The sequence below is a fragment of the Pelodiscus sinensis genome, chromosome Z, assembly GCF_052426305.1.
Source record: "Pelodiscus sinensis isolate ZL-2025 chromosome Z, ASM5242630v1, whole genome shotgun sequence".
Taxonomy (NCBI): domain Eukaryota; kingdom Metazoa; phylum Chordata; order Testudines; family Trionychidae; genus Pelodiscus; species Pelodiscus sinensis.
In genome coordinates, this window is record NC_143085.1 from 31829911 (window position 1) to 31857051 (window position 27141).

The following is a 27141-nucleotide window of genomic DNA, read 5'->3' on the forward strand; positions in this document are numbered from 1 at the left end:
GCCATTCCTCCTATCTTCCCTTCAGACTCAGCATGGAGAAGCATTTTTTGGGGGGAGACAGTTAAAAGATGACCTGAAAGATGTGAGTTTGTGCATGATTCTAGGATTTCTGTTGCTGAGCTAGTGGACTTATTGTAGAGCCAGCATTTTTCACTTTTGATGTGCAAGCCTAGGCATTCATAAAAAGCTTGTTGTCAGGAGCCTAGATTTTAAAAAATATTTAGGCTCCTAATTTGATTTCACCGGAATTTAGGCACCTACATACTTTTGTAGGATCTGGGTTAGAGTGTCTAATCTGGCATTTGCCAGGGTTTTGTTAGAATCACATTGATGTTCTTAAGTGTGTGGGTCCTACTCTAGATGCACATGAGTTTCATGGACTCATATAGGTTATTTTTTAATAGCAGTGTCTGAGCTGTACCTGTGCTCTCTGCTTCCTCATGCTCTTATAAAAGGCAGGATGGACATAACTGCCCCTCAGTTCCCTTTTTAACTGTTGCAAGACAAAAACTTGCTGGTGTCTAAACCCACTGTTGTTCTAGTTTAAAACTTATTTTTTCAACAATGAATCATCTTCCTGTTGTTGTCTTATTCTCCATGAAAAAGAAAAAGGAGACATTTTGTAACACCACTACAAGCTGAGGACGGTCTGGCTAAGTAGCAGTTCAGCAGTAAAGGACCGGGGTTACAGTGGAGGAGAAGCAGGATATGAGTTAATAGTAGTCAAGAAGGCTAATGACATATTGGGGTACATTAGTAGGAGCATTGCCAACAGATCTAGGGAAGTGATTATTCCCCTTTATTCTGCACTGGTGAAGCCACAACTGGGCTATGGTGTCCAGTTCTGGGGCCCCCATTACAGAAAGGATGTGGACACATTGGAGAGAGTCCCATGGAGGGCAAAAAAATGATTAGGGAACTGGAGCACATGAGTTATGAGAAGAGGCTGAGATATTTGGGCTTATTTAGTCTGCAGAAGAGAAGATTGAGGGGGGATTTGATAGCAGCCTTCATCTACCTAAAGGGGAGTTCCAAAGAGGGTGGAGAGAAGCTGCTCTCAGTGGTGGCAGATGACAGAATGAGGAGCAATAGTCTTAAGTTGCAGTGGGGGAGGTCTAGGTTGGATAGTAGAAAATACTATTTCCCTAGGAGGGTGGTAAAGTACTGAAATGGGTTACCTAGGGAAGTGGTGGAATCTTCATCCCTAGAGGTTTTGAAGTTCTGGCTTGACAAAGCCCTGGCTGGGATGATTTAGTTAGGGTTGGTCCTGGTTTTAGCTGGGGGTTGGATTTGGTGACCGCCTAAGAGCTCTTCCAGTCCTATGATTCTATGAGTGTATGATTCTATGAAAGCACTAAGCCTTGGACTTAGTCATGGTTTCACAAATGACACATAGGTATTCCTTATTTTTCTCTGTGAAATCTCCATCAGTTTTACTCAATATACTAAGCCTATCTTGAGACCACTGCAAACAGACCCATGACCTAAACATTTCTGATTCTGCTTTGTGTGCCACTGCCAACAAAAAATAAGATTTAGTTGGTAATTTTAATGAAGAATATAAGAATCTATCTTGATGCTTGTGGAGCATTGTAGAAATATTGCAGCATAAACTCTTGTCAGTAAGCTAAGCAGTCTAACATGCAAACAACTACAGATTGGATCTCCCTGATCCAGCACACTCAGTACAAACCATAGAGTCTGCCGGACCCTGGGCTCCCCACCGTGCTGCCAGCCCTACGCCAGGACCCCCAGGGCCAGCCTCCTCAGACTGGAACTCTCTAGCCAGCCCCAACCTCACTGCCACTGGGGTTCCCAGCTGGGGTGGGGAATCCTCCTGACTGGGGCCAGCTTCCACCATGGTTCCCTGTTCGGGCCAGGGATTCCTACAGGCTGCCACCGCTGGGGCTTTTTGGGGCTGGACTCCCCACCCACTGCAGAACCAGACCCTGCTGGCCCAGCTGAAGTTCTGCAACACCCGCAGGATTCCCAGTTGACTCATGCTCCTTGCCTCCAAGGCTCTCTGGTCAAGCAACATCCATCCATGGTCCTTCCAAACCACAGATGTTGTTGGTCCACAGAGTTTCAGATTTGGGAGGTTCAGCTTGCATTATGTAAAGTAGAAATGCCATTTCTAAAGTTGTGTTTTGGTACAATTGATTTTCATAGTGTTTCCTGCTCACTTTATCATCAGGCTTTGTGTTGCAAAAAGGCAGGTAATATTTGAAATAGTAAGAACAGACATCAAGTTTTGGTTACCTTTTAAGGAAATCTTAGATCCACCTATTCCTTGCTGAATTTATGATTGTTTGTGGGAGGTTAGCCACAGTTTGGGGTCTGATTCACTGAAATCTAGGAAGTTTTCCATTGATTTCAATGGGTACTGGAGCAGGCCATAAGTTCTACAAGAATTATGCCCGTAAGTCATGAGGAGTAGCTAACATTTTGTCAGGGAGGATAATGTATAGTATTTCTAGTTAACTTCCTTGATGTGAAAGCCACTGTATTGTTAGATAATTGTTGGTAAAGGAGAAGGAAATAGACAAAGCAATTAAGTCTTAACTACTTACTTTTTATTTATCTGCTATTTTTAACTAATGATGTGGCTGTTGTGTGAAATAGCTTGTTTTTGTTTTTTCCTGTAGGTACCTAAGTCAAGTCAGATGGTAAGTAATATTATTTCTTAGATGAGATGCGCTTTGGATGAAATCCTGGCTCCACTGACGTCAATGGGAGTTTTGTTGCTGTCTTCAATGGGGCCACTATTTCACTCTTACTGTTTAATCCAAGCAAAATATGCACTTTAAGCCAATTACTATGTCTTCTGTCAGCAAGGGCATAGTTAACAAGTGAAAAGGTTTTCACGAGCTTGGAGCTATACTCCAAGATGATTTATTAATTCTGGTGATTGAATCCCCATGTTAATGTAGTTATTATAACAGTTGGATTTCTTTTAAACAAGAAAAAGTATCAGTCATTCAGGCAGGATCATTGTACATACCTAACAGTTCAATTATACTTAGTATTTAAGAAATAACACTTGTTTATGTTTCAGGTTAATATTACTGTCCAGACCATAACGATCCAGTCTCTGAATGGAACACGTACTCTGCTTAAAAGCAGTAGTGTTCTTTTGCTCCCCATGTCTTTGGATGGTCAGATGTGCATAAATGTTGTTCTTGAGGTAAGGGCACAAATTGTTTTTCCTCTTTGTATTAAACGAAAGTCATGTGATATGATACATCATTCCTACTTCACTCCTGGTTCTCAAACCATTGGAAATCATGACTGTTCCAGCTAACCTGTAACTCTGGGAGAACAAAGCCTTACAGTATACAGTATGGCACCTGCAGCTGGATTGGAAATGCACACTAATGCAAAATGGAGAGGTGGGATAAAATCCATCTATTATAGCTTAATATTTATTACTTGTGTGTGACAGTTTACATAGAGAAGATACAGACTCTCTCTAAAGGGGCTTAGACTCTAAGATGAATCTGAGACAAGAAGCTAAAGGGAAGAAGGAATATGTAGAATAATATTGAAGTGCTGGCTGGCTTGGTACAGTGCTCTTCAGTTATTTAAAAAAAATGTAAACTTGAGGGTTGATATGGGACAGTGAGTACGAGACATGGTGTCAGAAAATCATTTTTGAGGAGACTGAAAACCTTCCTCAGTTTTGAGGAGACTGGATAACTGATATTGATTTTTGTTACATTTGCCTCAAATTTTAAATTGTCTCAAACTTCATGGTGCTCTTGGCAGCTATGTGCTGCATGTCAGTGCCATGGTGCCCCCTCTTCCTCTCAGGCTGCACCCAGCCGCTGATCACCGGGTGACAGCGAGTGGACAGAAGATTCAGGAGGAGCAACCAACAGCTGGACTCCCCCATCTAAAGAGCACTCCAGAGAGGGAGTACAATGCTCAACCACCTCCGGTCTAGCTTCCACCCTAGCTTCCAGGAGACAGGGATGTTTTCCCAGGGCTGGGCGTCCCCTCCCTGCCATTGCTCCAGTTTTTCCAGTAAGTGGCCTCCATCCCTGCCCCCTCTCCTTTCCCATAGGACATGGAGGCTCACCACAGTGCATCCCAAAGCAGAGCAGCATGCCAGGGGCCCAGCTTCCTGTAAAAGCTTTGCTGAATGTATGGATTGCAGGGTCAGCCTGCCAGGAGCTGGTCTGCATAGGGAGGCAAAGCGCTGCGCTGCTCACTCCTCTGGTCCTGCTTTGAGTGTGTGACTGCTTGAGGCAGGGAAGGAACAGGGAGCAGCCAGCTACACGGCCACCCACTGGTCCTTCTGAGTCCTGTGACCCATACGCTCACCTCAAGTAAAGCTCTCTGCCCTACTTTTGCCTCCTCCCTTGCTGCTCAGGGCCTGCTCCCCACAGTCCTCCTGCAGAGTGTCCACCCCCCATGCGGGCAACCGGGTGTGCTACAGATGGAGCCAGGCTACAGTGAGACTGTCCCTATTGGGGCAGCCTCACCGTACCCCCAGTTCCATCTCTGGTGGCTGCCTTGCTGACAAGACCACGTCATAGGCAGCTACAGTGTTCAGTTGTGTGGAGCTTGGCTGCCACATAGCATTTGGCCGCAGCTGAGTACTGCAGCATTTGGGTGCTATGTGGTGCTTGGCCACAGCCGAGCACTGCAGCTGTACTCAGCATGGGCCTGGCTGCCACAGCACTCAGCTAGGACTGAGTGTCACATGGAGCCCAGCTGCCACGGCGCTCGACAGGGACCCAGCATGCTGCGGGCTCCATGCAGCCTTCTTGCTGCACAGGGAAGTGTTCTGCACTGGGGTTGGGTGCAGGGAACTCTGAAGTCAGTGGCTGGCATTGTAGAGGGGTGAGGGGCTCCAGGGGTTAGGGTGGCTCTGGGGGCCGGGGCTTTTTATACTGTGGACTGGCAAACCCATTCACAAACTTTTGGCAGATGGGTAACATTTTATCTGAATATTCATTATTTGCATAATGAATGTGCAAATACACAAATAAAATGTTGCTGGTCTGCCAAAAGTTTGTGAATGGGTTTGCCAGTCCTTGGTATAAAAAAGGTTAGGAACCACTGAGATAGGCAGTAGATGAAGGGGAAGATAGAATAACTAGACAGTCTCCCAAAGTTTCTTCCTGTTAAGGGGAAAAGCAAGAATAGAGAGGTTATTTTATTCCTCCAAGACTCCATTAGTTCATGCACATTCAGGGTGTGTCTAGACTACAGGGTTTTTTCGCATCTAGACTGCAGCCGCGTTCTTTCGAAAGTAAAGTGAAAGAACGCGGCAGTTTTTTCAATCACGGTAAACCTCATTTTACAAGGAATAATGCCTTTTTTCGAAAGTACTCTTTCAAAAAAAGGTGCTATTGAATGCAAACTGATTTTTCGAAAGAGAACATCTAGCCTCTCTTTCGAAAAAGCAGCTCGCTTTTTCAAAAAATCTACTTGTAGTCTAGACGCTCTCTTTCGAAAGAGGCTTGTAGTCTAGATGTAGCCTAACTTTTTATAAAACCATATGCACAGTGCTCGACAATTAGTGTAATCTACTCGCCTGTGGCGAGTAGATTACAAGCCGGCACAGCTGCGCAGCATGGTAAGCGCATGCGCAGCGCAGTCTGCGCATGTGCAGTGTGCTGAACCATGCGGCTGGTGAGCGGGGTTCGCGAACGCTTGGTGAGCCCTGCATATGCAGATATGTCTGACTTTTAATGTGTACTATCCTGCAAATCTTGTGGATATCCACTTTCTATCTGCATCTGTTGATATGAATTCCGGTATCTGCAGCTCATTTTTGTGGATATGGACGCGGATGCAGATACAAATTTTATCTATGCAGAGCTCTACTAGTATGTTGATACTGTAAATGATCACCCATTAATGGTTCAAATCCTGCCACACTTCAGCCATGTGACAAGAGTATTGTAAGGCAGAGCATATGTCTAAATGATAGTAGTGATGTTCTTCCAGCACATTTATCCCTACAAGAGGGGAGAAGTTTGGAAAGATTGTGTTTATGGTCTGGTTTTTACATGTTCTTCTAATCAATATGAAATCTCTGTTTTCAGGTGAGCTATTCTATCACATACACAGATGCAGGAGAAATAATACATGCAGCAGTTTATTTTGTTCTGGGGACAATTAACAATGCAATGCTTCCACTACAGCAAAGCTTCAAAATCAGTTTTACTCAGGTAAGGTCTAAAGATATTACAGGTGATTTGCTGAAAGATAACAACAAACCTTATTAAACTTGCATCAGAATTAATTTCCAGTAACTCTCCTCTCATTCCCACACACACAGTTTACACTGGGTGCATGAGCAAGGCAGAATTTCAGAATTGTATTAACATCCTCCAAATGCTTTGGTGTTTTTCCTTTTTGAAAGTTAATCAGGTGACACTAGTCATGTGTGTGTAATTAAGGCAAAGTGTGTTTCTAATTTCAGTAAGCAATCTTGTAGTCCTAGACAGAAGTCTTTTATGGATTGATATTTTTAAACTATTCCAGAAAATTAATTCTACATGAATTTGACTGTCTGTCTTCCAAACATTTAAGAAAAACTTAAGAACTAATGCTGTGCGGTTTGTTACAGGTAAAAACAAAGCCAGTACCTCTTAGCGGAAATCCTGGCTATGGTATCGGGTTGCCTCTGAGGGCAGGATTCAAACCTCCTGGATATCCTTTTCATATCTAAATGTGGCTTATGCAGCTCTGATAAAGCTTCTTGCCAAGAGAAGTACTATGGCTCAGTGAATGAAATGTAAGCATTAACCATCTTAATGGTAAAAAGGCACAAAATCTACTTGCCCACCTATTTTGGTACATCACTGTAATTTATTAGATATAGTTTATAACATCTTTCCCCATAATTATGCATTCCTGCAAGCCCATATTTCAGTAATATATAATGGCTCATTCCTTTACTACTGTAGTCAGTGAGAGCTGTATCCTTCACCGACTTTTAAGGAAACAGGATCACGTTCTAATTATGAACTCTAGTAATGTTTCTAAACTACCTACAGAATATCTTGTAGCATTTTCACTTACAAGTCAGTATTTTTCTAAGGATACATACTTCATAATATTTCATATTTTGCCTTAACTCTCTGCTGTTACATCTGGCATTATTCAGAGCAGTAATATATATGATCAACTTACTATTTTGCAAAGCTCATCTAACCAAGACTGTCTAGCTGTAGAAGGAGTCAGAACCCCGGTATTATTTGGTTATAATACGATATCTGGTTGTAAACTAAGGTAAGAGGGTAATTCCATTTAGCATGTATCAGCCTGTTCTCAAGCTATAGTCCGCTAGTAATCAGGTTCCACTTACCTGGTTAGATAACTTGTTCAGATGCTAAAACTTTTGTATAGTGTACCAGTAGTGGAGGTAGATGCCATGTACTTAGTTTTTAATTTAATGAAATTGTCTTGGAATAGCTGTGTTGCTATGCTAATGTCCAAAATTTTACTTAAAATTGATCTTTTCTTTTCTGAAAGAATCACTGCAAATACAGACTGTCAACTGTTGGCCAGTATCATCTTGAATGTACTGAAAGGACAACATTTTCCAGAATATGTAGCTTCATTTGGAAATTCTCAGGCCCAAGATGTATTGGACTGGGTACCAATCACTTATGTCCAGTCTTCAGAGCAGGTGAAAATAACTGATGTTTTTTAGAACATTCACGCTAGTTTAGATTCATCTGGCAGAATCTCATTGTTTTTCCATCATGTATACCTTGTTTGTTAATAAAACTATTTTCTCAACTTGTATTCATGAGCTTTCCTTATAGGAATTCCTGCTATCCCAGACATATTTTTTACTGCCCTAGAATGTCTCTGTGGCTTTTTAATTTGGATGGTGGCTTAAAAAACGTAAATCTCATCTACTGTAAATGGGCACTGAAGTCCACAGTAAAAAGTGAAGCTACAATGATTTACACCAGAGGAGGATGCAAATGCTTTTATGATTGCATGAATAGTATAGGTTGAACATCTCTAATCCAACACACTCTGGTCTGGCAACATCTGTGGACTAGCATCATGGGTATGGCCATGTTTCCTGGGGCCCCATAAAGTTTGTTTCCAGCCACCAATCCTATGCTGCTATTTAATTCTAATTAAGCCCTAAATATCTTGCTGTTGGGACTGTATAAGCTTAATACAATGAATGAAACAATAATGAATATACATTTTCAGGGCCTCTGCCAAATCCCAGTATCATTTGAAATAGAAGTGAAGTGGACTAAATATGGATCTCTGGTCAACCCACAAGCTAAAATCATGAATGTCTCAGCAATGGTCATTACTGCTGCACTGGCCCAGGTATATGGTTAAATAGCTTTATTTAAGAGTGGAAGAATGTGGGTCTTTAGAATGCTAGAGGTGGCTGTTAATTAAACATTACCTGTAAATTATGCAGGACAAAGACCTTGTTATATAAACATTGTTGCTCTTATGTTTCCCTTCGTGTTTTAGAAAGATCAGCATAAAATAATGTATTGCATCCAACAAACATAGCAATAGGATTCTTGCTACAAACAAGTTTCCAATGAAGTTGCACACACTTCTCAAAAAAGGAAATTCAGTGATGTAAAAATATCTGTTACTAGTGACTGCTAAATATTTAATACCTAGTGAAAAATCATCTGTATAAATCCAGGGCGAGCCTAAGAGGTAGTTGTATCTTTATTGCAGAGTAACTTTGGAAGTGAAAGGACTATTCAGATAGCAAGTTCTGTTACTTTTGTTGATGTTTCTACACCTGCAGAGCCAGGCTATAAAGCTAAACCAACTATTGATGCCAAGTTACCATTTGATTTTTTCTTTCCATTTATTTAATGTAAGTATACACCCAAAACCCATTCAAGTTCTTTTTCTTAAATTATCACTTAGCATTAGATGAGCAAAGCTGTCCGCTGCACCTGCTTTTAAAGATAGTAGGAAATATACTTATTATAACTCTGAAGGCTTGAAATTAAACACCCTTTAAAAAGATAACCAGGAAGGCTAGGGCTTTTCCAATGTCCTCATTATTCAATGATCTGTTTGCATGGGAATCAATGGGAACAATTTTGCCAATAACAAGTGTTCTTTGAAATCCCAACCATCAAGTTTCCACACTTCAAATTGTGCCTGCACACATAATAAGAATGCATTCACTGTGTGGGCCTTTTCCAGCAGCTTAGTCAAGTTTGCAGCGAGACTAAAACAATTGTGCTAGCTGAAATAATCTTATGAGAGGTTATTTCGGAGCATAATCATCTTCAGTAGCTCATTTTTACACTCTTCTGCTTTAATGTTTTATTTTAAGAGCCTTATTTATGCAGTTCCCTTTTTTCCCAGCCCACATGCAATTGAGAATGAAGAACAAGACCTGCAGAGTATTCAAGCCTGCTGTTGAAGACTCCTATGTTACCTGGATGTAGTCGATATGGTTCTGCTCTTGTTCAAAATTTCACATGCTGGTATTGGGATTAATTGCACAATTAAATACAGCAGCACCTCTGGAAGTGAATCCTATCCAAGAACAGGATGATACAGCCAAAGCAAAAATTAATGAGGAAGCTACTCTGACAGAACACAAATGGGAGGTGGCTTAGAGACATAGTAATGTTAACATGTAAACTAAACAACCTTCCTCCAATACTGCAAATGAAGAGAAATAAGAAAAAATAGCAATTCCTTGAAATAAATTCTGCCCCGAATATGTACAGCTTTGTAAAGATCTAACTTTATTAAACTTGTTGCAGCAGTGACTATACAGCTATATAATTAAAGACTTATGCAATAATTTTAAGGGAGAATGTGTTTAATTTTTCAATAATCTGTTGTAAGACTACCTGTACTAACACCTTTAACTAGACTCTTTTTTGATTAAATCTCATTGAGACAGTGCTTATACAAGAGGTCATGGAGGTATATAAAATATCTCAGTCAACAAAGGATGTCAACAAAGGATCATTAAACTAGTATTTGTTGCATTGGAATTTCCTCATGGAAGGATTTCTCTCACTCTAGACAGCCAGTCTTTTATTGTGGTTTGTGGATAAGTCCATGCTGTTGTAACAGCTTGTTGAGTCTTTCAATTTCTTGTTCCTATTGGAAATAAAGTCATAAATTTAGCTCATATCTTAAAACACTTCCCAAGCTACAACCAAAGAGCTCTTCTCACATTTCCAAAAAAATAGCCACCCAGCAGGGAAACAGCACAGCTCTTTAACAAGGCATTATTAAATTAAATAGGGGCTTACCCACACCACAGAAGGGAATTAGAAATGTTTGAATAGATCCTTATGGTTATAGGAAGCCCCAATGTGCTCTCATATCAACTAGATGGGAGCTGGGTAGATTTTGTGGCTAAAGTACATCCCAAATCATGCTGCTGGGATAAAACAGAGCTCAGTATCACCATGGCCTTTCATCTCCCACATAGCTAGTTACTGGAAAAAGATTGTAGTCCAGTTCCCACAGCTGTTTATATTTATTAGCGTTTTTACCTTCTCTATGCAGCTGTGTTCAAGATGCTCAACTTTTGTAGCAAGTTGCAGATTTGCTTGCTTCAGCTTTGACACTCGTTGTTCGGAGCGTGTCTTTACGGATAAAATTATTCCTAGGAAACAAAGCATGGAGGATTCGGGTTATGTAGTAAATCAGTAGACACTAGCAGACTCAAGTTAATAAGAATCTGTGGTTTGTGCTCAAATAATTTGCTTTATATCTATGTGGCCTTTCACAGAGGAGAGCAAGTATTCATTTTAACCCCACTCACACAGAAAGATAAAGCACTGACCAGCCAGTATAGATCCAAGGGCTCCAGTGTGACCTGGACCAGGATTTTACTTGTCTCTTTAAAGCTTTTAGCTTCTCCTTAAATTCCTCCGGAAGAAGGCCATTCCATTTTCCTTTGACACAAGTGTCTTTCCTTTACACCATTAAGTATAATTCCTCCCCGGTAACTGAGGCAATAGTCATTTTACCAGCCCTTTACAAAGAACTGCATCATCAAATTGTTCCTATCCTCAGGAGCCTCCAATTGAATGACACACATTATAATCTTAAAGCTTGCCTCCTATGCTATGTGTACCTGCTACCATATGCCATCTTACTGGAGCTGGTTCTACATACTTCACAGCCCTGGTTTTCCAGTTCATGCCTCTCAAAAATAAGAATGCAAATATCTCCACTTTATTTTTGCATAGACTCAACTTCCTCCCAGGGCATGCATATGTACCTGATGACTGCAGCGGACCCTCAGATCAGCAATTCCACCTGGAAGTGAATGCTTTCCCAATACAGAGACAGTGTCTGAACACTACCTGAAAACTATGGAATCCTGAGCCAGAATCCCCACCCGGTGTCTAAGCTTGTTCCTTCCAGCGACAGCATGGCTACAGGCACACTCTCCAGCAATTCAGGGAATGTGAGCAATCTAGCTCCATTTATTTGTTTGTACAACAGACTCCTGCTATGAACATTAGGGAGATCTGAATCAAAAGGGAAGAGGAAGCAAAACCCCAAAGATAAGAACTCCCTTTCATATATTTACAAGCAGACATGACTAAAATGTTTAGTTTCAACTAAGATTACATCTCAAGACTGTGATAGCAGTGACAGTGACTTATATACACATCATTCAAGATTCACTCTAGGCCACTCTCCAACCTTCACTACAGATTAAGGTCAATGTCTGCTTTCTACTCCAAGTTAATTTATTCTCCTTTTCCCCTGGAGGTGGCCATTTTATATTTAAATGTGTGCCAGCCACACCTTATAAAGAGAAATACTTTCTCTTTGTCCTATATAAATGATGATTCCTAACTGTGTCAACTAATGGACAGTTGTGTAAAGTCAATTTGCAGGCATTGTGTAAAAGGGCTATAGTACAAGCCTAGATTTGAGGTTTTAGCCTTAAATGGGGGAAGATCCAGCTGGACCTCATTTTTTTTATGCAAAAATAGCTGATTTGGGATGCAGGAAGGAAATGTTCCAACTACTGAGTATATGAGGGTTTTTTTATGTGTACTGTTTTGTTACAGTAGCAGCAGCAAAGTGCCAAAAGGGAAGGGAGGAAGAAACATCACTGTGTCAGCCTTTTAATTTTTTTCTTTGCTGATTTCAAGGAAAAATATAAACAATGCTAAATCCTTTTTTGTGAGAGTGACATATTGAGGGCAGCTTAGCTGCCTTGTACAGATCTTCTTAGTACTATACCACTAAACCAGAGTCAAATGGGAAAAGATCCCAAGTAGCACAAGGACTATTATTCAGATCAACCCCAGCAGCAGTCTGAAAAATAGTGACAAGAGAAGTGCTAAAGTAGAAAATTCCATATTTTACAATGCAGTTTAGTGAACTGCAGTCCCAGAACAGAGACAACACTCTCCCCCTTGAAATATTAAGACACTCAATATAAAAACAAAAGCCTATCTTGTCCCATTTCAGGAGTGACTGGCATGTGAGTTCTGCTACAGATTGGATCCCCACTCTGTAGGAACTGTGCTATTACAATAAACAGATGATCCCTGCCCCAAAGAGATTCCAAACTAACTCAGGTTACACACCTGCCCATGCAGATTTTGTTGAACACCTGTGCCTACATGGCATTTGCTTAGAGATCAGGACCCAGGTTTGCAAATGTGCCTCTTGCACACATCTTTGGACTTCCTTTCCCCTCCCTATACCCATACCATTCATCGAGTATACTGTACAAATAGCCAGCAATTTCCTTGAAACTAATCATCTGACATAAAAACTTACCATTTATAATTCTGGCCACTCGCCACAATCGGAGTAGGATCAATAGTCCAGCTGCTTGAAATTCATGTTCCCGAAACAGAAGGACAACATCGATGATAAATGAAACCACCACCACTATTGCATCCAGGACTTCGAACTTGTGGTGACAGAATTCCAGGCGATAGACGAATATTTTAAACCCAACTTCCACCAAAAAGATGGTCACAATAGAAAGACTCATGTAGTGAAATACCTGGGAAGAGAGAGAGAGAGCGAGAGCCAGGCAATATGTGGAAGCCGAACAACTATTAACATTAGCAAATTAGTCTTATGTGTGATCCTTCTTATATCAGAATCCTCTTACACCTTTGAACAATATCTATGCAAACTGACTGAATGTACGTAATAAAAGGATCCTGCTTAGCACAACAGAAGCCACCAAACGCTTGCATATTATCTATCAAAGCAACAAGTAGTCCTGTAGTACCTTTGGGCACATCTAGACTACATTCCCCCCCTCCCCCCGAAAGGAGATATGCAAATTAGTGCTAATTTTGCATATCTTCTTCCGAATGCTTTTTCAAAAGCGGGTTTTTCAAAAATGAAAGTAGTCCGGATACAGTTTTCTGGGGGAAAAACCCCTTTTTTGAAAAAAACGCTCTTCTTAAAAAAAAAAAAAAAAAAAAGAGTTTTACGCAGTTTTTCAAAAAATGTTTCCCCCCCCCCCCCCCAAAAAAAAGGTGTCCAGACTATTCACTTTAGGAAAAGCGATCAAAAGAAGATACGCAAATTAGCACCTAATTTGCATATCTCGTTTCAGAAAAAAATGTAGTTCTAGACATGCCTTTAGAGATTAACAAAAATATATCTGTAGTACCGTGAGCTTTCATGGGCACAACCCATTTCTTCAGGTGAGATGGAAGCTGGGCTTTTTCTATGAAAGTGCATGAAACTATATACGTTTTTTGTTAGTCTCTAAGGTGCCACAGGACTAATAATTGTTTTTAAAGTTGTAGATTAACACAGCTCTCTCTCTGAGACTTAAATTATCCACAGATACTATGAAATCACTGATTTTCAGCCTTTATACTATTTTGGGCCACATATGCAGCCCACAATGTGCTATGTGGGCCACATACAATATTATATCTATGGGATGTAACATGGGCTGCAGCTGTGTACTAACTGGACCACAAACAGCCCATGTGCCACAGGTTGAGAACCACAGCCTAAACAGACTGGGATCACAGCAATGTCACTCTGCAGCTCAGGAAAGCTTCCAGCATCAGTAGACACAAATGCTATGGAGCAAGACCCAGGTCAGGGAGTGGGGAAAGGAAGATTAGCCTGCCCCATGTTGCAGAAGCCAGGGTGCCAACTTTAGTCCCTGCATGGAATCTTCATCTTTTGTATTCTCCAACTCAGGGAGGGGCAAGCTAGGCTAGTGAGTGGGCTGCACAAGTGGCCCTCCATCTCAGTGGGTGGCTGCAAGACTTTCCAAACCAAGACAGTCTCCCAAGATAGAGTAGTTTTGCAATTGCAGGGTGATACAGTTAGGAAAAAAACGACATGGACAAAACCCAACAGAATCTGGCAACCATGGACAACGGTAAACACAAGCCACAAGTTGCTCACCACTGCTCCAACTCCTACCACTTTGGTAGTTCTGAGGTCCCCCTATACCAGTGACTGCTGGGAAGAAGAATTCTGTTTGCCTCCCTAATTTGAACTGTCGAGGAGAGAGACTGGTTCACTCAGGCATATGTCTGTCTGCATTTTACCTTTGGTGCTATTTCATGTTTGTCTGGGTGGATGATTTTCAAGTCCAGAAGCAATTCAGCAAGCACCAACAACGCATCAAAAATAACCAAGCAAACAACCAATATCTGCAAGAAGAGGAAAACAGCAGGATAATAAATACAGTCTTTTGTTTAATATTTGCACTATTTAGGGCTTTTGACAAACAAATATATGCTAAAATTGTCCATCCTGTAGATGTACAGTTTGATCAAGACCCGTGGCTGGGAAACTAGCAGAGCTATGAAAGCTGCCCTGGATTGCTAGTTGGATTTATTGTATTTAGATTGGTTTCCATGTGTGCCTATTTAAGATTCTAGGTGCCCTCATTACTAACACAGACAGTTGCTTCAGGGAAAGGAACGTTTATTGGTCATAAAAATAGTCTCATTAATGTCATGGGGATTACTTACCTTGTAGGATCTGGGCCTTGACTGTCCAGTTTAGATGACTTCCAGCACTAACCAATCTCATTTAGAATTGAAAATAATCAGCAGTCCCTCCAGATTAACCAAAGATTTCTCCTTACTCAGCAGCAGGAAATCCCTGTAGCCTTCACCACAGGAATGCATGGCGAATTCCCACTTAGCTTCCCCCTCACAATCTTAGAAGAATACGTATAAAGGCTTTACATTGCTCCACATCTCAGGAAATGCTGACTCACTTCAAACTGAGTCTGGTGGGTTTTAGACAGAACATTGATAATTCAGCAGATTATTTTCAGATTTTCATAAAGGAGATTCTGGGACTTTTAAATAGTTCTTATCTGATCCTCTCCTCTTCAATGTTCAAATTTATTTATTTATTTTAAATGTATTCTAAGTCGATGAATTTTTAATGCAATTGTTTCAGTGGGGCTACTTGGGTGAGTCAGATTTTGCAGCATTGAGCCCTTGGCTTGTGGTAGCCCTACCTGAAATTTGTGGGAACTGAAGAGCTTTTTCATCACATCCTGGAAAGAACGAGGTCTGACTGAGGAGTTCACATTGATTGTTGAATCTTCTGGCTTCTGCCCACCTTCTTCCTCCATCTGATCTTCCCATTTCTTGTAGTCATTGCCCCACTGCACAGGGTCGTCACCCACTACGGTGAAGTGTTTCAGATACGTGGACATGGCTCTTGGTTAAGTGGACATTACTCTGTGGAAATACACTGTGGGAAAACAGAACGTTAGTTCAGCAATGTGAACCACTGCCCTGAAACCTCCCAGGAAGCTGAATTCCTTCCAAAACCAACCAGGAGTCCTGTGGCATCTTCAGGTACATCTACACTAGAGAGAAGATCAAAGTTACCACTGACAATCTTCCAGGGTTCAAATTAGCAGGTCTAGTGAAGACAATATCATTCGAATTGAGAGGAGCACTCCGGTAGATGCCAGTAGCCCTGCTTCCATGAGGAGTAAGGGAAGTTGAAGGGAGCGTGTTCTCCTTTCAACTTCCTGCAGCGTGGACAGCACTAAAAGTCAAGTTAAGGTACTTTGACTTCAGCTATACAATTAATGTAGCTGAAGTTGCATATCTTAATTCAATCTTATCCTGTAATATAGAGTTACCCTAGAGACTAACAGATTTACTAGGGCATAAACTTTTGTGGGTAAAACCCACTTCAACAGATGGGTTTTACCCACAAAAGCGTATGCCTAATAAATCTGTTAGTCTCCGGTGCCACAGAACTCCTAGATGTTTTTGCAGATACAGACTAACACAGCCACCCCTCTGAGTCTTTCCCTAAAACAAGGTTCATCAAGACTTTGAAACTTGGAAAGAAAAAAAGCATTTTGAACACTGGCATTTTGTATCTACTTACAGCTCAGATTTCAGAACCATTCTGACACTCAAACCTCTGGGTGTGAGGCTCAACTCAGTGGAAACTGATATCTGTTTACTGCTTGATTTCTTTCAATGTCAAATCTTGACAGATTCTTAACCACCCCATGAAGACAAGCTGGTTAACACCCAGGTCTGCTTTCCTATCCAACAGATGCTTTACTATAGGTAGCACATATATTGTATCTAGGGTTTCAAATTTGTCATAGTGTTCTGTGAGCCATTAGGGATATTTGCCAAATAAGTTCTCCAACAATTACAGTGCACAAGAGTGTTATGTTATTTTTAGAAAATCGCAAGTAATTTGTAGACGGGCATGAAATTTACCCTGTTGAGCAAAAATTACAAAGACATTATCATTTGCTTTGCTTAACGTGCCCTACATGTTATCATAGGCTTGGAGGAAATCAAATATTTTTGCATGCAGACAGATAAACAGGACAAATAATGCAAGAAAAATTGGTCACTTTAAATGCTTGATTTACATCTGTCTTTACACAGCACAATTTTAGCTGACATTTTGTGTCTACTTTGGCTTATGCCAGCGTTTCTCAAAGTGTGGGTCGCAACCAACCTACAGGGGGGTTGCAGCTGCTGGCTTCCCCAGGGTCCTTTGTGCCACTTCTGGGGATTCCGGAAGTGCGCTCCCCTCCCACAGCTGTGTAGCGTGCCGGGCACGCTGCGGGAGGGGGTGTCAGCCCCGGAGGAGGAGTGCAGCACCAGCAGCTTCCTTATAGCACAGTGACTTCAGGAAGGGTGAGTCAAGCGTGAGTGGGGCTTTTTTTGCTTAACAACTTTCTTTGGCTCTCCCACTTTTTTTTTTTTTTTGCTTAACAACTTTGGTGGGGAAAGAGAGTGTCACACAAATTCAATGAGTATTTTAGGGGGTCGCAGTATCAAAAAGTTTGAGAACCCCTGGCTTATGCCATAGAACCAGAATGTTACTTAACTATGGCTTTATGCACATTTTCAGGAATGGAGATATTCTTCATGCTTCAGTGTATTTCTTCAGAAACTTAAGTTTCTGCCTCTCACTTCAAGGGTATATTTCTCCTGATCGCTGTCTAGAATATTTGTGCTTTATTGTTTCTAATGCCATCTGCTTTCTGAACTGTCGTTCATGCTTAAATTTGACACTTTACGCCTTGGTCTTAACAAAGACACTAATTACCTTACCCATTACAAAAATAGCTTCCCCAATTATCACCTCTAATATCATTAGCTCACAGACATTTACCTCCCCCCCCATAACCCCTCTGTTCTGAAATTCGATTTGTCCTTTTTTATGTGTTCACTTTTTTTAATTGTATCCCTTTGAATATATGGTCATGCCTATTTTCTTCCACTATTTGATCTGAAGAAGTGGGTCTGGCCCATAAAAGCTCATCACCTAATAAACCATCTTGTTAGTCTTTAAAGTGCTACATAGTCCTTTTTTTTGTTTCTGCTTTCCCCATGACCTTCACAAGCAAGGATGGTTCTGTGGTATCTCCCAGAGTAGCGGTTCCCAACCTTTTTTATACCTCAACTGGCAAACCCATTCACAAACTTTTGCTGGACTGGTAACATTTTATTTGCATATTTATTGAATATGCAAATAAATCAATACCAGTCTGCCAAAATCCCCAGTCCCAAAAGCTGCTGTGAACAGCTAGCTTCAGCTCTGGCAGCTGCCATGGCCTGACAGCCAGTGGTTTGCACCTGGCACCAGTCTGCAGACTGGCAGTTGGGAACCGCTTTCTCAGAGCACTGACAGCAACCCAGAATCAGTGTTCCCTGTAAGCTGGTGCTTGAGGCAACACCCAGGAGAGATTCAGCTGCAGCTCAGCTGATTACTAGAATACCCAGGGCTGGCAGCCTGTGTTTCTACTGGTGGTGCACCTCCACACATGCCTTGGTGCACAGAATAAAGTGTATTTTGCATATGGATGGGAAAAATTTGAGTGAACATTTCCCACACTCTTTCAACTCCTGGGAATTACGTTAACTTACCTGCGCCTGGCTACTTTATGAGGCAGTGGATTTTACCCCGTACCTACCTGTCTGGTTCTGTTCAGGAGAATGAGGAAGAAAGGTTCTGGTGATCTATTTCTGTGTTTTTCTTCCCCTGGTATTTTTTGTACCAAAAGGTCACTGTTGCAATAGGCAGGGGGCATTCATCCTCCCCGTCCCTTCCTGCCATCTCCTTCTCCCCACCCAGTGCCCTAGGGCTGTCTCTGTTGGTGCAACAGGGAGTAGAGTTTTAAATGAGATTACAACTAAAATAGTCTTCATTATTGCATGTCTTTGTTTGTTGTGGGTGTGACCCACATTTACCATGCACCTTAGTGGAATGTAACCTCTTATCCCTTGAACTAATCCCTTAGTAGAGAACTTGGGAGCCAGAGGGCTGCTCTACCATGTGCTGCTCTCCAGAAGAGGTGAGGGGGAGACTAGCCTGCATGAATCTGCAAAAGAAAGTGCGTGACTTAGCAGATCCACTGCAGGATCTAGGCCCATGATGCCCAACCAATTCTGAAGCAAACTAGCCATTCTCAACCCGTCAAATAGCCACATGTGGCTATCATGTTGCACACCACGGATCTAGGGAAGAAGGGATTAAGTTAACAACCTTTCTGAATCATTGCAAAATTCCCTTTCTCTCTTCCCACCAGCAACTTGAGTAGGAAGTCCAGACTTTCAGGCACTGAACTTGCTCCTTGCAGGATTGGAGCATTACTGCCAACTGGTGTACAACAGCAAAAATGGGAAATTCTCTCAACATCTGAGCCGCTAATGTGACAAGTTAATCTGACTGGTTCCATGCTGCAGCTACCCACATGCCTCTTTGATACCGTATAACCCCCTGCCTCTCCATCACCATGATTATGGTGTCCCTACAACCCACTCACCTCCATCCTCCTAATTACCATACCTATGGTACCATTCAATCCCCTCTGCTCAATCACCATGGCTATGGTACCATATAGCCCCTGCTATCCCGTCACTGTGGTTACAGTACAGAATATCTCCTTGCCCCTCCACCATCCCTGATATAACACCACAGCTAATGTGAGGTTTAGTCTAGAGAAATGTTTAGAGCCTCTTTCTCTTGCAGAGTTAGGCACCTGGCCCAGCACAGATCCAGCTAATGTGTTTATACGACTTGTCTGAGAATTGTTCCTGGTGTGTTGCCAAACAGCAGGAAGTTGAATTAGAAACTTCTAATGTCTAAAAACAAATCAAAACATTACAGAGGTGAAACATCAACACTTCTTATCCCATAACCTAGCAATGAAAAATAAAAGGCCCTATTGACATACTCATCTATCAAAAGTAGGCATTTCCATTTGGTACCCAATTACTAAGACCATCAATAGAAGATTAGTGAAATGTATAACACATCGAAGTTAGATAATCTCCGAGAGGTAGCCATGTTTGTCTATAACTCTCAAAACAACAAGTAGGCCTTCGACAACTGAGACTAACCAAAATGTATAGGATCATGAGCTTTTATGGGCAAAACCCACTTCATTGAATGGAGTGGAATTCATCTGATGACGTGGGTTTTGCCATGATTTTATATATTTTAGTTAGTGCCTAGAATGCCACGGGACCACTCATTTTTATGAATGTTAGATGACCTTTATGTAGGATTTCCAATCAGTATTGTTTTGCATTAATGTATGCGTACTAGGAGATTGACTCTTAGAAGTTTCACTTGATTAGAGTTCTCTAATAATACAGTGCATTGAATGAGTAGGGTCTTAATTTGAAAATATTTTGTGAAAATCTGCACTGCATTTGTGGAAAATGATATCTTTAGAGTCTAGGATAAGGAGTATTTGACTTTAAGAAGCTGGGCAACAGTGACACTGGAGAGGTAGAAAATAAAATGTACATAACGAATAGAGAATATAGAAATTTAATCTTTTTTATTCTTCTTTAGAGGAGGGATTGTCATTTACTGTGACCTTGGTTTAAATGACTGTGCACCCAATGTGACAAAGAGAGAGAGACAAACAGAAACATTTTCTACTCCATGACCCAAATATGGACAAGTGCAAGAAAAATCTTTCATCAAAATGCTGAGGAATGAGAGAGACCTCTTCAAACAGTGACGCGGAAGAACTGTGAGAAAAAGAGATGGCATCATGGGGTGGAGTGACCAGACATCAAAAGCAAAAGGACACAAAATATTAATCCCCACACCAGTGTTGTCTTCAAGTCGTCATTGTCAAGTCCAAGTCTAGTCTCAAGTCACTACAGTTCAAGTCTCAAGTCAAGTCTCGAGTCCCTAAAGTCACTTTCGAGTCAAGTCCCAAGTCGACTCTCAAGTCACAAACAATGAACCCGAGTCGAGTCTCAAGTCAAGTCACGTAGGCAACTGAAGTCCGACTTGATTTAAAGTCATGGGACTCGAGTCAACAACTCTGCCCCACACACAGAATATAAACCTTCCCTGGGTGGGTCATACCCACTTGTGCAGATGGCTAAGGGAGGTCTTGTCATTTCCCTATGCTTTGTCCAGGTTTACATAATGGGTCATGACAAAGAGTCTTGTTGAATTTAATTTAAAATTGTGCTTGCGCTCCCCCTCCCATAAAGGAACCCTCACCTGACTAAGGCCTCTTACTACAGCTTGCTTACTGGATGACAATAGTGGATCAAAAACAGAAGTGCAGGAAAATCTAGCCACAGCCGGCAATCTTTTCTCAACAAAATATAAAGCACAGAAATGCACAGCTCATGTTTTGTTCCAGCTTCCTAGTTTGCATGGTAATCTATGAGGATGTGGACTTGGAAAAAGAAATCCACAAGCAGTGCAACCTATCCTAAAATAAATGGGGGAGTGGACTTAGGGGCTGGGAATTAAAACTGCCCTACTGGATCAGACCAGTGATCTATTTAGCCCACCACTCCAGCTTCTGGGAGAATGAACAAAACAGTGCAATTTTGGAGAAATTGCCTTCTGGCAGTCAGAAGCTTAGGAACACCCAGAGCATGACGCTACATCCCTGATCATCTTGTCTAATACCTATCTTGTACTTTTTGAACCTAGTCATACTTTTGGCATTCATAGTATCCTGTGGCAGGAAGTTCCACTGATTAATTGTGCACTGTGTGAAATTGTCACTACATTGATCTTCACCAAGACTAAGACTTGTACTGAGCAAACTCTGGAGTTACAGCTTTGGGGACAATCCTGCTTCCTTGAGAATCCTTCAAAGGCTGAGAAACTGTAGGAGGAAAATTCAAGATAGCTAGGGAAAGGAACAGAGAGCTCTGAAACCTAAAATGAAGCCAGATTAGAAATCTAATTCAAAAGCCACTGAAGTTAAGGGGAGCCTTCAGTGTTGCCTTAAGTGGTTTTTAGAACAGACCCTAAAGTGGCCTAGCATATGGGCCAGACCAGTGTATGATGGGATAATATGGGGGGAGGGCAGAGTTGCATCTTTGTCAACTTTGCTGCTATAGAACATCTTCTGCCCTTGCAATATAATCTGTAGCGTCTGGTTCTCCTTTGGCTGGGAATAAATAGCTCACTGAAATACAGTTGAAACCATGTCTTTGGAGGACTTTACCCCTCTCATGGATTCTCCTAGCTCCTCTCAAGGGCAACTGCAAAGACAGACCTGTGACCAGAAAGACAGGGAAAGAATTCCTTGATTTTATAGTTTGTTGTCTTTTTCTCTCATCTCTTTAGCTGATCTTGGCATCTTACCAAATGGGCTGAGATTAACACCAATAAACAAAAGAAAAAAAAATTGTTCCCAATACCAAAATAAGAGGAACAAGATTCCTCTTACAAAGTCAGAATTCCCCTAGTCAAACATTTACCATTTCAACTTGGCTCACTGGAGATTTCACATTTCAAATGCAAAATACTGCAGTTCTGTGTTTGTTTTTGGTCAGAGAGTTGTGATCTGGGGTGGGGACAGTCACTGTTTTATTTTGGGTCTGTCTGCACATCCTAAACTCAAAACTCCGGTCTTCTGAAGAAGTGGGCTGTGACCACGAAAGCTCATGATACCATCTACAAAGTACTACCAGACCATTTGTTGTTTTTTAAGTTTATTCTGTACAGACTAACTCGGCTACTCCCTGAAGCTTCTGTTTTATTAGTCTTCACTAATCTATGTTAGATATTTATCTGGCCCCCACTGTGAAGAGCTCAGACATGCCAAGGGCTGTGTCTACAGGGCCACTTTCAGTGCAAAATGTTAGTTATTCAGGGGCGTGAAAAAACACCCAACTGAAGTTTTAGCACTGAAAAGCTACCATACAGGCAGCTCTGCACCTGGAAACAAAGCTACCAGCCCTCATTCTGTTTTTTTTTCTTTTCTTTTTGCTTCATTTTGTTTATTGCCAAGAGAGCTCTCTCTGGGCAATAAAAAGTGACTACATTGCCTGTAAAGCCAGCCATGGCCAGGCTTTAAAGCAGGCGTAGACATAGCTGTACAGGTGCACTGAAGAGGTGCAGCAATGCTATAAACTCATTTCACACATGGGGAAATGAGCCACAGACACACTAGGGAATTAGTCCAAGATCACACAGGGAATCTATCGCAGAGCAAGAACTGAATGCAAGTGTCCAAAGTCCCAGGCTACTGCTGTATCTTCTGAGCCATCATCAGGAATTTGGGGCCCATTAGTGCCGCAGCTTTCACTTTGTTTCTGATGACCCAGTTGAATAAAATTGTTGATGCTCAGGTCCCAACATAACATGACTAGTGTGTGGGGTCTGAGGTGGGGCTGAGGATGGGAGCTTTGGGCTATAGGAGGGGGCTCTGGCTTTGGGGGGTTATCAGGGCTGGGGCAGGAGGGGCTTACCTTGAATGGCTCCCAGTCAGCGGTGCAGCAGGGGGTCTAAGGCAACTACCTGCCTCCCCTGGCATCGCAGACCCTGCTGTGCTCTGAAGCAGCCAGCAGCAGATTCCCAGCCAACAGGAGCGAAGAGCAAGTGCTCAGGGCAGGGGCAGTGCGTGGAGTCCTGTGCGCTCCACTCCCGCCCGCCCCAGGAGCCAGGCCTGCTGCCAGCCACTTCCAGGGCACAGCATAGTCTGTGGTGCCAAGACAGGCCAGTAGCTGCCTTAGCTCCCCCAACAATCACCTGATCCCCCTGCAGCACTGAGCCCCAGTGTCCGACATTCCACCACCCAGTGCTGAGGCTGCACTAGGGGACTGAGGGGGTTACAGGTGGTCTGCCAGAATTAGACATGGTGGGGCCTAAAGCAGAAAGCTGAAGTCCCACCACCTGGAGCTGAAACCAAAGCCTGAGTCAAATAGCTCTGCAGGGGGCCCTGTAATGGGGCCCCCAAGCAACTACCCAGCTTGCTACCCTGTAATGCCAACTCTGGGTTTTGTATGCAGAAAAGCAGTCATTGTGGCACAGGTGATCCAGGGTGTTTTTGTTGCATGTAGGGGAGGGGGAGGGCTCAGAAAGAAAAAGGTTGAAAGCTCCTGTATTGGACTAGTTCCACTCCAACATTGCACCTCGGTTACTCACTGCACATCCTTAACTTCACTTTCATCGCTAGAACTCAGGTTAGAAATCTACCTCTGGTTGCCTGACCCTGGTGAGTCCTTCCCATTGACTTCATTGAACCCGGTATGAATCAGATGGGTCCACAAGAAAGAATCACACAAGACATTTGGTTTTTAGTTTCACTCTGCTTCAACCTTCCCCAAAGTCTTGTGGTGACTAGTCAAGCCTCAGCTCTCATGCAGACAGTAAGTGAAGTTCGACGTTTACACCCACTTCTTAAATTAGGAAGTAATGAAAACATGAAAGTAATGCTCAGCCACAGTAACAAAAAAACCCGCAATATTTTATCAGGTGACATTAAAAAAAATCAATGCTCAAACTGTTACAATAAACACACTGCAGACAATGAAATGTTCTTCAAACACATTCAAAATCCAGCATGAATCACTGGTGATGGCATAAAATAAACAGAAGATCTAAGTCTAGTTTACTCACTAACTAGTAAAATTGCTCAACAGTTAGCAATAACCTCTTCCTGTGCTCCATCCCTCTTAGGCTTGTGACCACCCCTCCTCCCCCGACTACTTGTTTGTTCACTGATCTCAACTCAGGATAGATTTTAACAGATGGAAAGAAGAACAAGCTTGAAATTTTGTGTGAGGTTCTTCTAAAGAGGCTGATGCAAGCCCCTGCATGAAGATCAAGCATTAAATATTTATATTACCCTGCACACTCGAGCAGCTGCAGTTTTGCTAGCTGCCCCTAGCCAGGAGGAGGTGATCTTTCCTTAAGGAAAAGGGCATGGCTGCTGTCATCCATGCTTTTGTCACCTCAAGACTAGATCGCTGCATTGTGATTGACATGGGTCTGCATAGTCAAGCCATTTGAGCTGTGTCTCCCAGCCTGGGCAGACAGATTCACCCTGGCACTGCTTGAGCGGATGTGCTACCACTAGCAGTCTGGAAACAGCAAACAGGGTTAGCATGAGTCCCTATGTCCAGGTTGGGAGACACATTCCCAGCTGCAGCATAGACATACCTAATGCAACAAACGGCAGTTTCCTTGCTGTGAAGGGCTTCTCACGGGCACAAATGACACCAGAGCTCCAGGACATGCACTGGTTGCCTGCTGACATCTAAGGAGCTGTGTTCAGCCTCTAAAGCCCTACATGGCTTGGGGCCAGCCTTCCTGCCCAGTGCCAAACAGCCAGAGGTGTGCCCAAGCTGGCTTCGCTCCCTCTGTTTTACAAGAAAAGGGGTAGTGGGATGGGCACCCTCTGGATGGGTTGCAATTGATTCTACATGTTTCTATTTAAATGAATTTACAGATAGTTGCATGTGGACACCCAGTGCCCTGGACACGCATCAATACTGTTTTACACCTATGGAAATTAATCATGATAACAAGCAGTGGCCTAACAGGGCAGCTTTTCTTTAATCCAGCAGTTTTCAAACTTTTTGTCTCATGATGACCCAGCTGAAGAAGAGTGTTGGTGTCCACAACCCAACATCATTTGACTAGAGTGTGGGTTCCAGCATGGGGCCGGGGGTGAGAGCTTCGAGGGGTGGAAGGGAGATCTGGCTTGGGAATGTGTGTGTCATGGCTGGGGCAGGAGAGACTTACCTCAAACCCCTCCTCATCAGCAGTGCAGCAGGGGTCCTAAGGCAGCTTCCTGTCCTGGAATGGCAGGCAATACTGCGCCCAGAAGCACCCAACAGCAGGTTCCTCCCAATGGGAGTTTGGAGCTAGCACTATGGGCCACATGCCTCCCACTCCACTCCAGAGCCGGGCCTGCTGTCAGCCACTTCTGGGGCACAGCTCAGTCTGTGGTGCCAGGACAGGCAGGCAGCTGCCTTAGCTCCCCCACCGCTTGCCTGATCCCCCTGCAGCCATGAGACCCAGCGCCCCACATTCCACCATCCAGTCCTAGGGCAAGACTTATAGCTTGAAAACCGCTGGGTTAGTCCACTAGGAAGGGCCTGGCAGAGCTTGGCTCTCTCAGCAGGAAGGCTGGAGTGCGGATACAGGAAGGCTGGGGTATGGATACAAATGGAGACACACACACTCGTCCTGCACCCAGAGGACACCCTGCAGCGCTGCTGCGGCGCTGCACTGTGCAGAGACCAGAGGCCATGGCGATGGGCTCACTGAGCAATCACAGGGACAGGCCCGGGGGCTTGTTCCGCTCCCCTCCCCGTTAACCCCGGAGGCGCATTGCCCCAGGCACAGACCTGTCCCCCGCGGGGAGGCTGGGTCGGTGCCCCCCGCACCTTCCCTACGAACAAGCTGCAAATGCTGGAGCGGACCCCGAGCGCCCCCGCCCCCTGCCCGGCCGGGAGCAGGGTCTGGGGGGCTCCTGGTCTCTCATCCCCCCGGCGCCTGCCTAGAGCTCGGCGGAGCCCCGCTGCCCGCCCAGCCGCAGCCCGTAGCCTCGGTACCGTGTCCGCCTCCGGGCTGCCTGCGTCCGCCAGGCGCTGCGTCCGCCCCGCCGGGCTCCGGGGCAGCTGAGCCGCGCGCCCCAGGGGCTGGCACTAACCCTGGGCCTGACGCGCCGCCGCCCCCGCCCCTTCCCCCTCATTGGTGCAAGTGGGTGGGGGGTGGATTCTTCCTGCCGAACTGCCCCGGCCCCAGGCTGCGCAGGCAGGGCCCAGGGCTCCCCCCCCCCATTGCCACGGCTGCTGTTTGCTCCCCGGAGCGTGTCTGAGCCCGGCCCGCCCCGCTCCGCTCCCCCGGTTTCTGGCCCTGCGCGGGTCCGGCTGCAGACGTGGCGGGGGAAGGAAACCCTGGTGCATTGAGACACCGAGGTAATGCCTAGCTCCGTGGTTTCATGCAATGGCTCCGTGGCCGCCCCTGACCATCCACTCCCCGCCCCGCGCTCTCGGGCACTCTGACCAGGGCGGGAGGAGGCAAAGCTATTTGTTCTGTGCCAGTTTGGGGGCTACCCTGCACCGTAGCCACTAGCCACCTTGTTGGCACTTATAGCGGCTTCCACATACTGATGCTCTGGCACGTGTAAATTGCTGCTACTGCTACCTGTTACCGCTGCCTCCAAGCCCCTCATGTCAATGGCAGTGCCTCTCGCTGTTAGTCAGAGGTAGCGGCTTTAGTCTCCTTCAGCAAAACTGGCGAGGAGTCCGGTGGCACCTTAAAGGCTAACACTTTTATGATGCCAAAAGCTTATCCCATAATAAAATTATTAGTCTTTACAGTGCCCTCGGAACCCTTGCTTTTGTCTGAACTGTGGCTATTCAAGGGGGATATAGGTTAGAAATCGATGAACGCTACTGAGTTCAAGCTTGTAAGTAAGCTACAAAGGAT

At 43.7% G+C, this 27141-nt stretch overlaps 2 protein-coding genes across 3 annotated transcripts in view; one reads left to right on the top strand and one right to left on the bottom strand.

Annotated features, from left to right (window-relative positions):
• Positions 1–9787, top strand: part of TCTN1 (tectonic family member 1) — a 29391-nt gene extending 19604 nt beyond the window's left edge. Inside the window, exons 7-15 of the mRNA XM_075898696.2 lie at positions 2646–2666; positions 3056–3184; positions 6057–6182; positions 6584–6666; positions 7108–7248; positions 7492–7648; positions 8194–8319; positions 8692–8836; positions 9340–9787. Of these exons, the coding sequence (XP_075754811.2) occupies positions 2646–2666; positions 3056–3184; positions 6057–6182; positions 6584–6666; positions 7108–7248; positions 7492–7648; positions 8194–8319; positions 8692–8835 (927 nt within the window). The 3' untranslated portion in view covers position 8836; positions 9340–9787. The remainder of the gene's footprint in view (positions 1–2645; positions 2667–3055; positions 3185–6056; positions 6183–6583; positions 6667–7107; positions 7249–7491; positions 7649–8193; positions 8320–8691; positions 8837–9339) is intronic.
• HVCN1 (hydrogen voltage gated channel 1) lies at positions 9706–26414 on the bottom strand. Of its 2 annotated transcripts, XM_075898697.2 has the most exons (6): positions 26262–26414; positions 15443–15681; positions 14514–14618; positions 12754–12985; positions 10494–10606; positions 9706–10092 (listed from the first exon to the last, which is right to left on the bottom strand). In XM_075898697.2, the coding sequence occupies exons 2-6, from the start codon at positions 15641–15643 to the stop codon at positions 10027–10029; spliced, it is 717 nt and encodes a 238-aa protein (XP_075754812.1). In that variant the 5' UTR covers positions 15644–15681; positions 26262–26414; the 3' UTR covers positions 9706–10026. The 2 variants fall into 2 exon arrangements, with proteins under 2 accessions (XP_075754812.1, XP_006132641.1); XM_006132579.5 differs by lacking the exon at positions 26262–26414 and having other exon boundaries at positions 15443–25667.
• Positions 26415–27141: the final 727 nt, after the last annotated feature.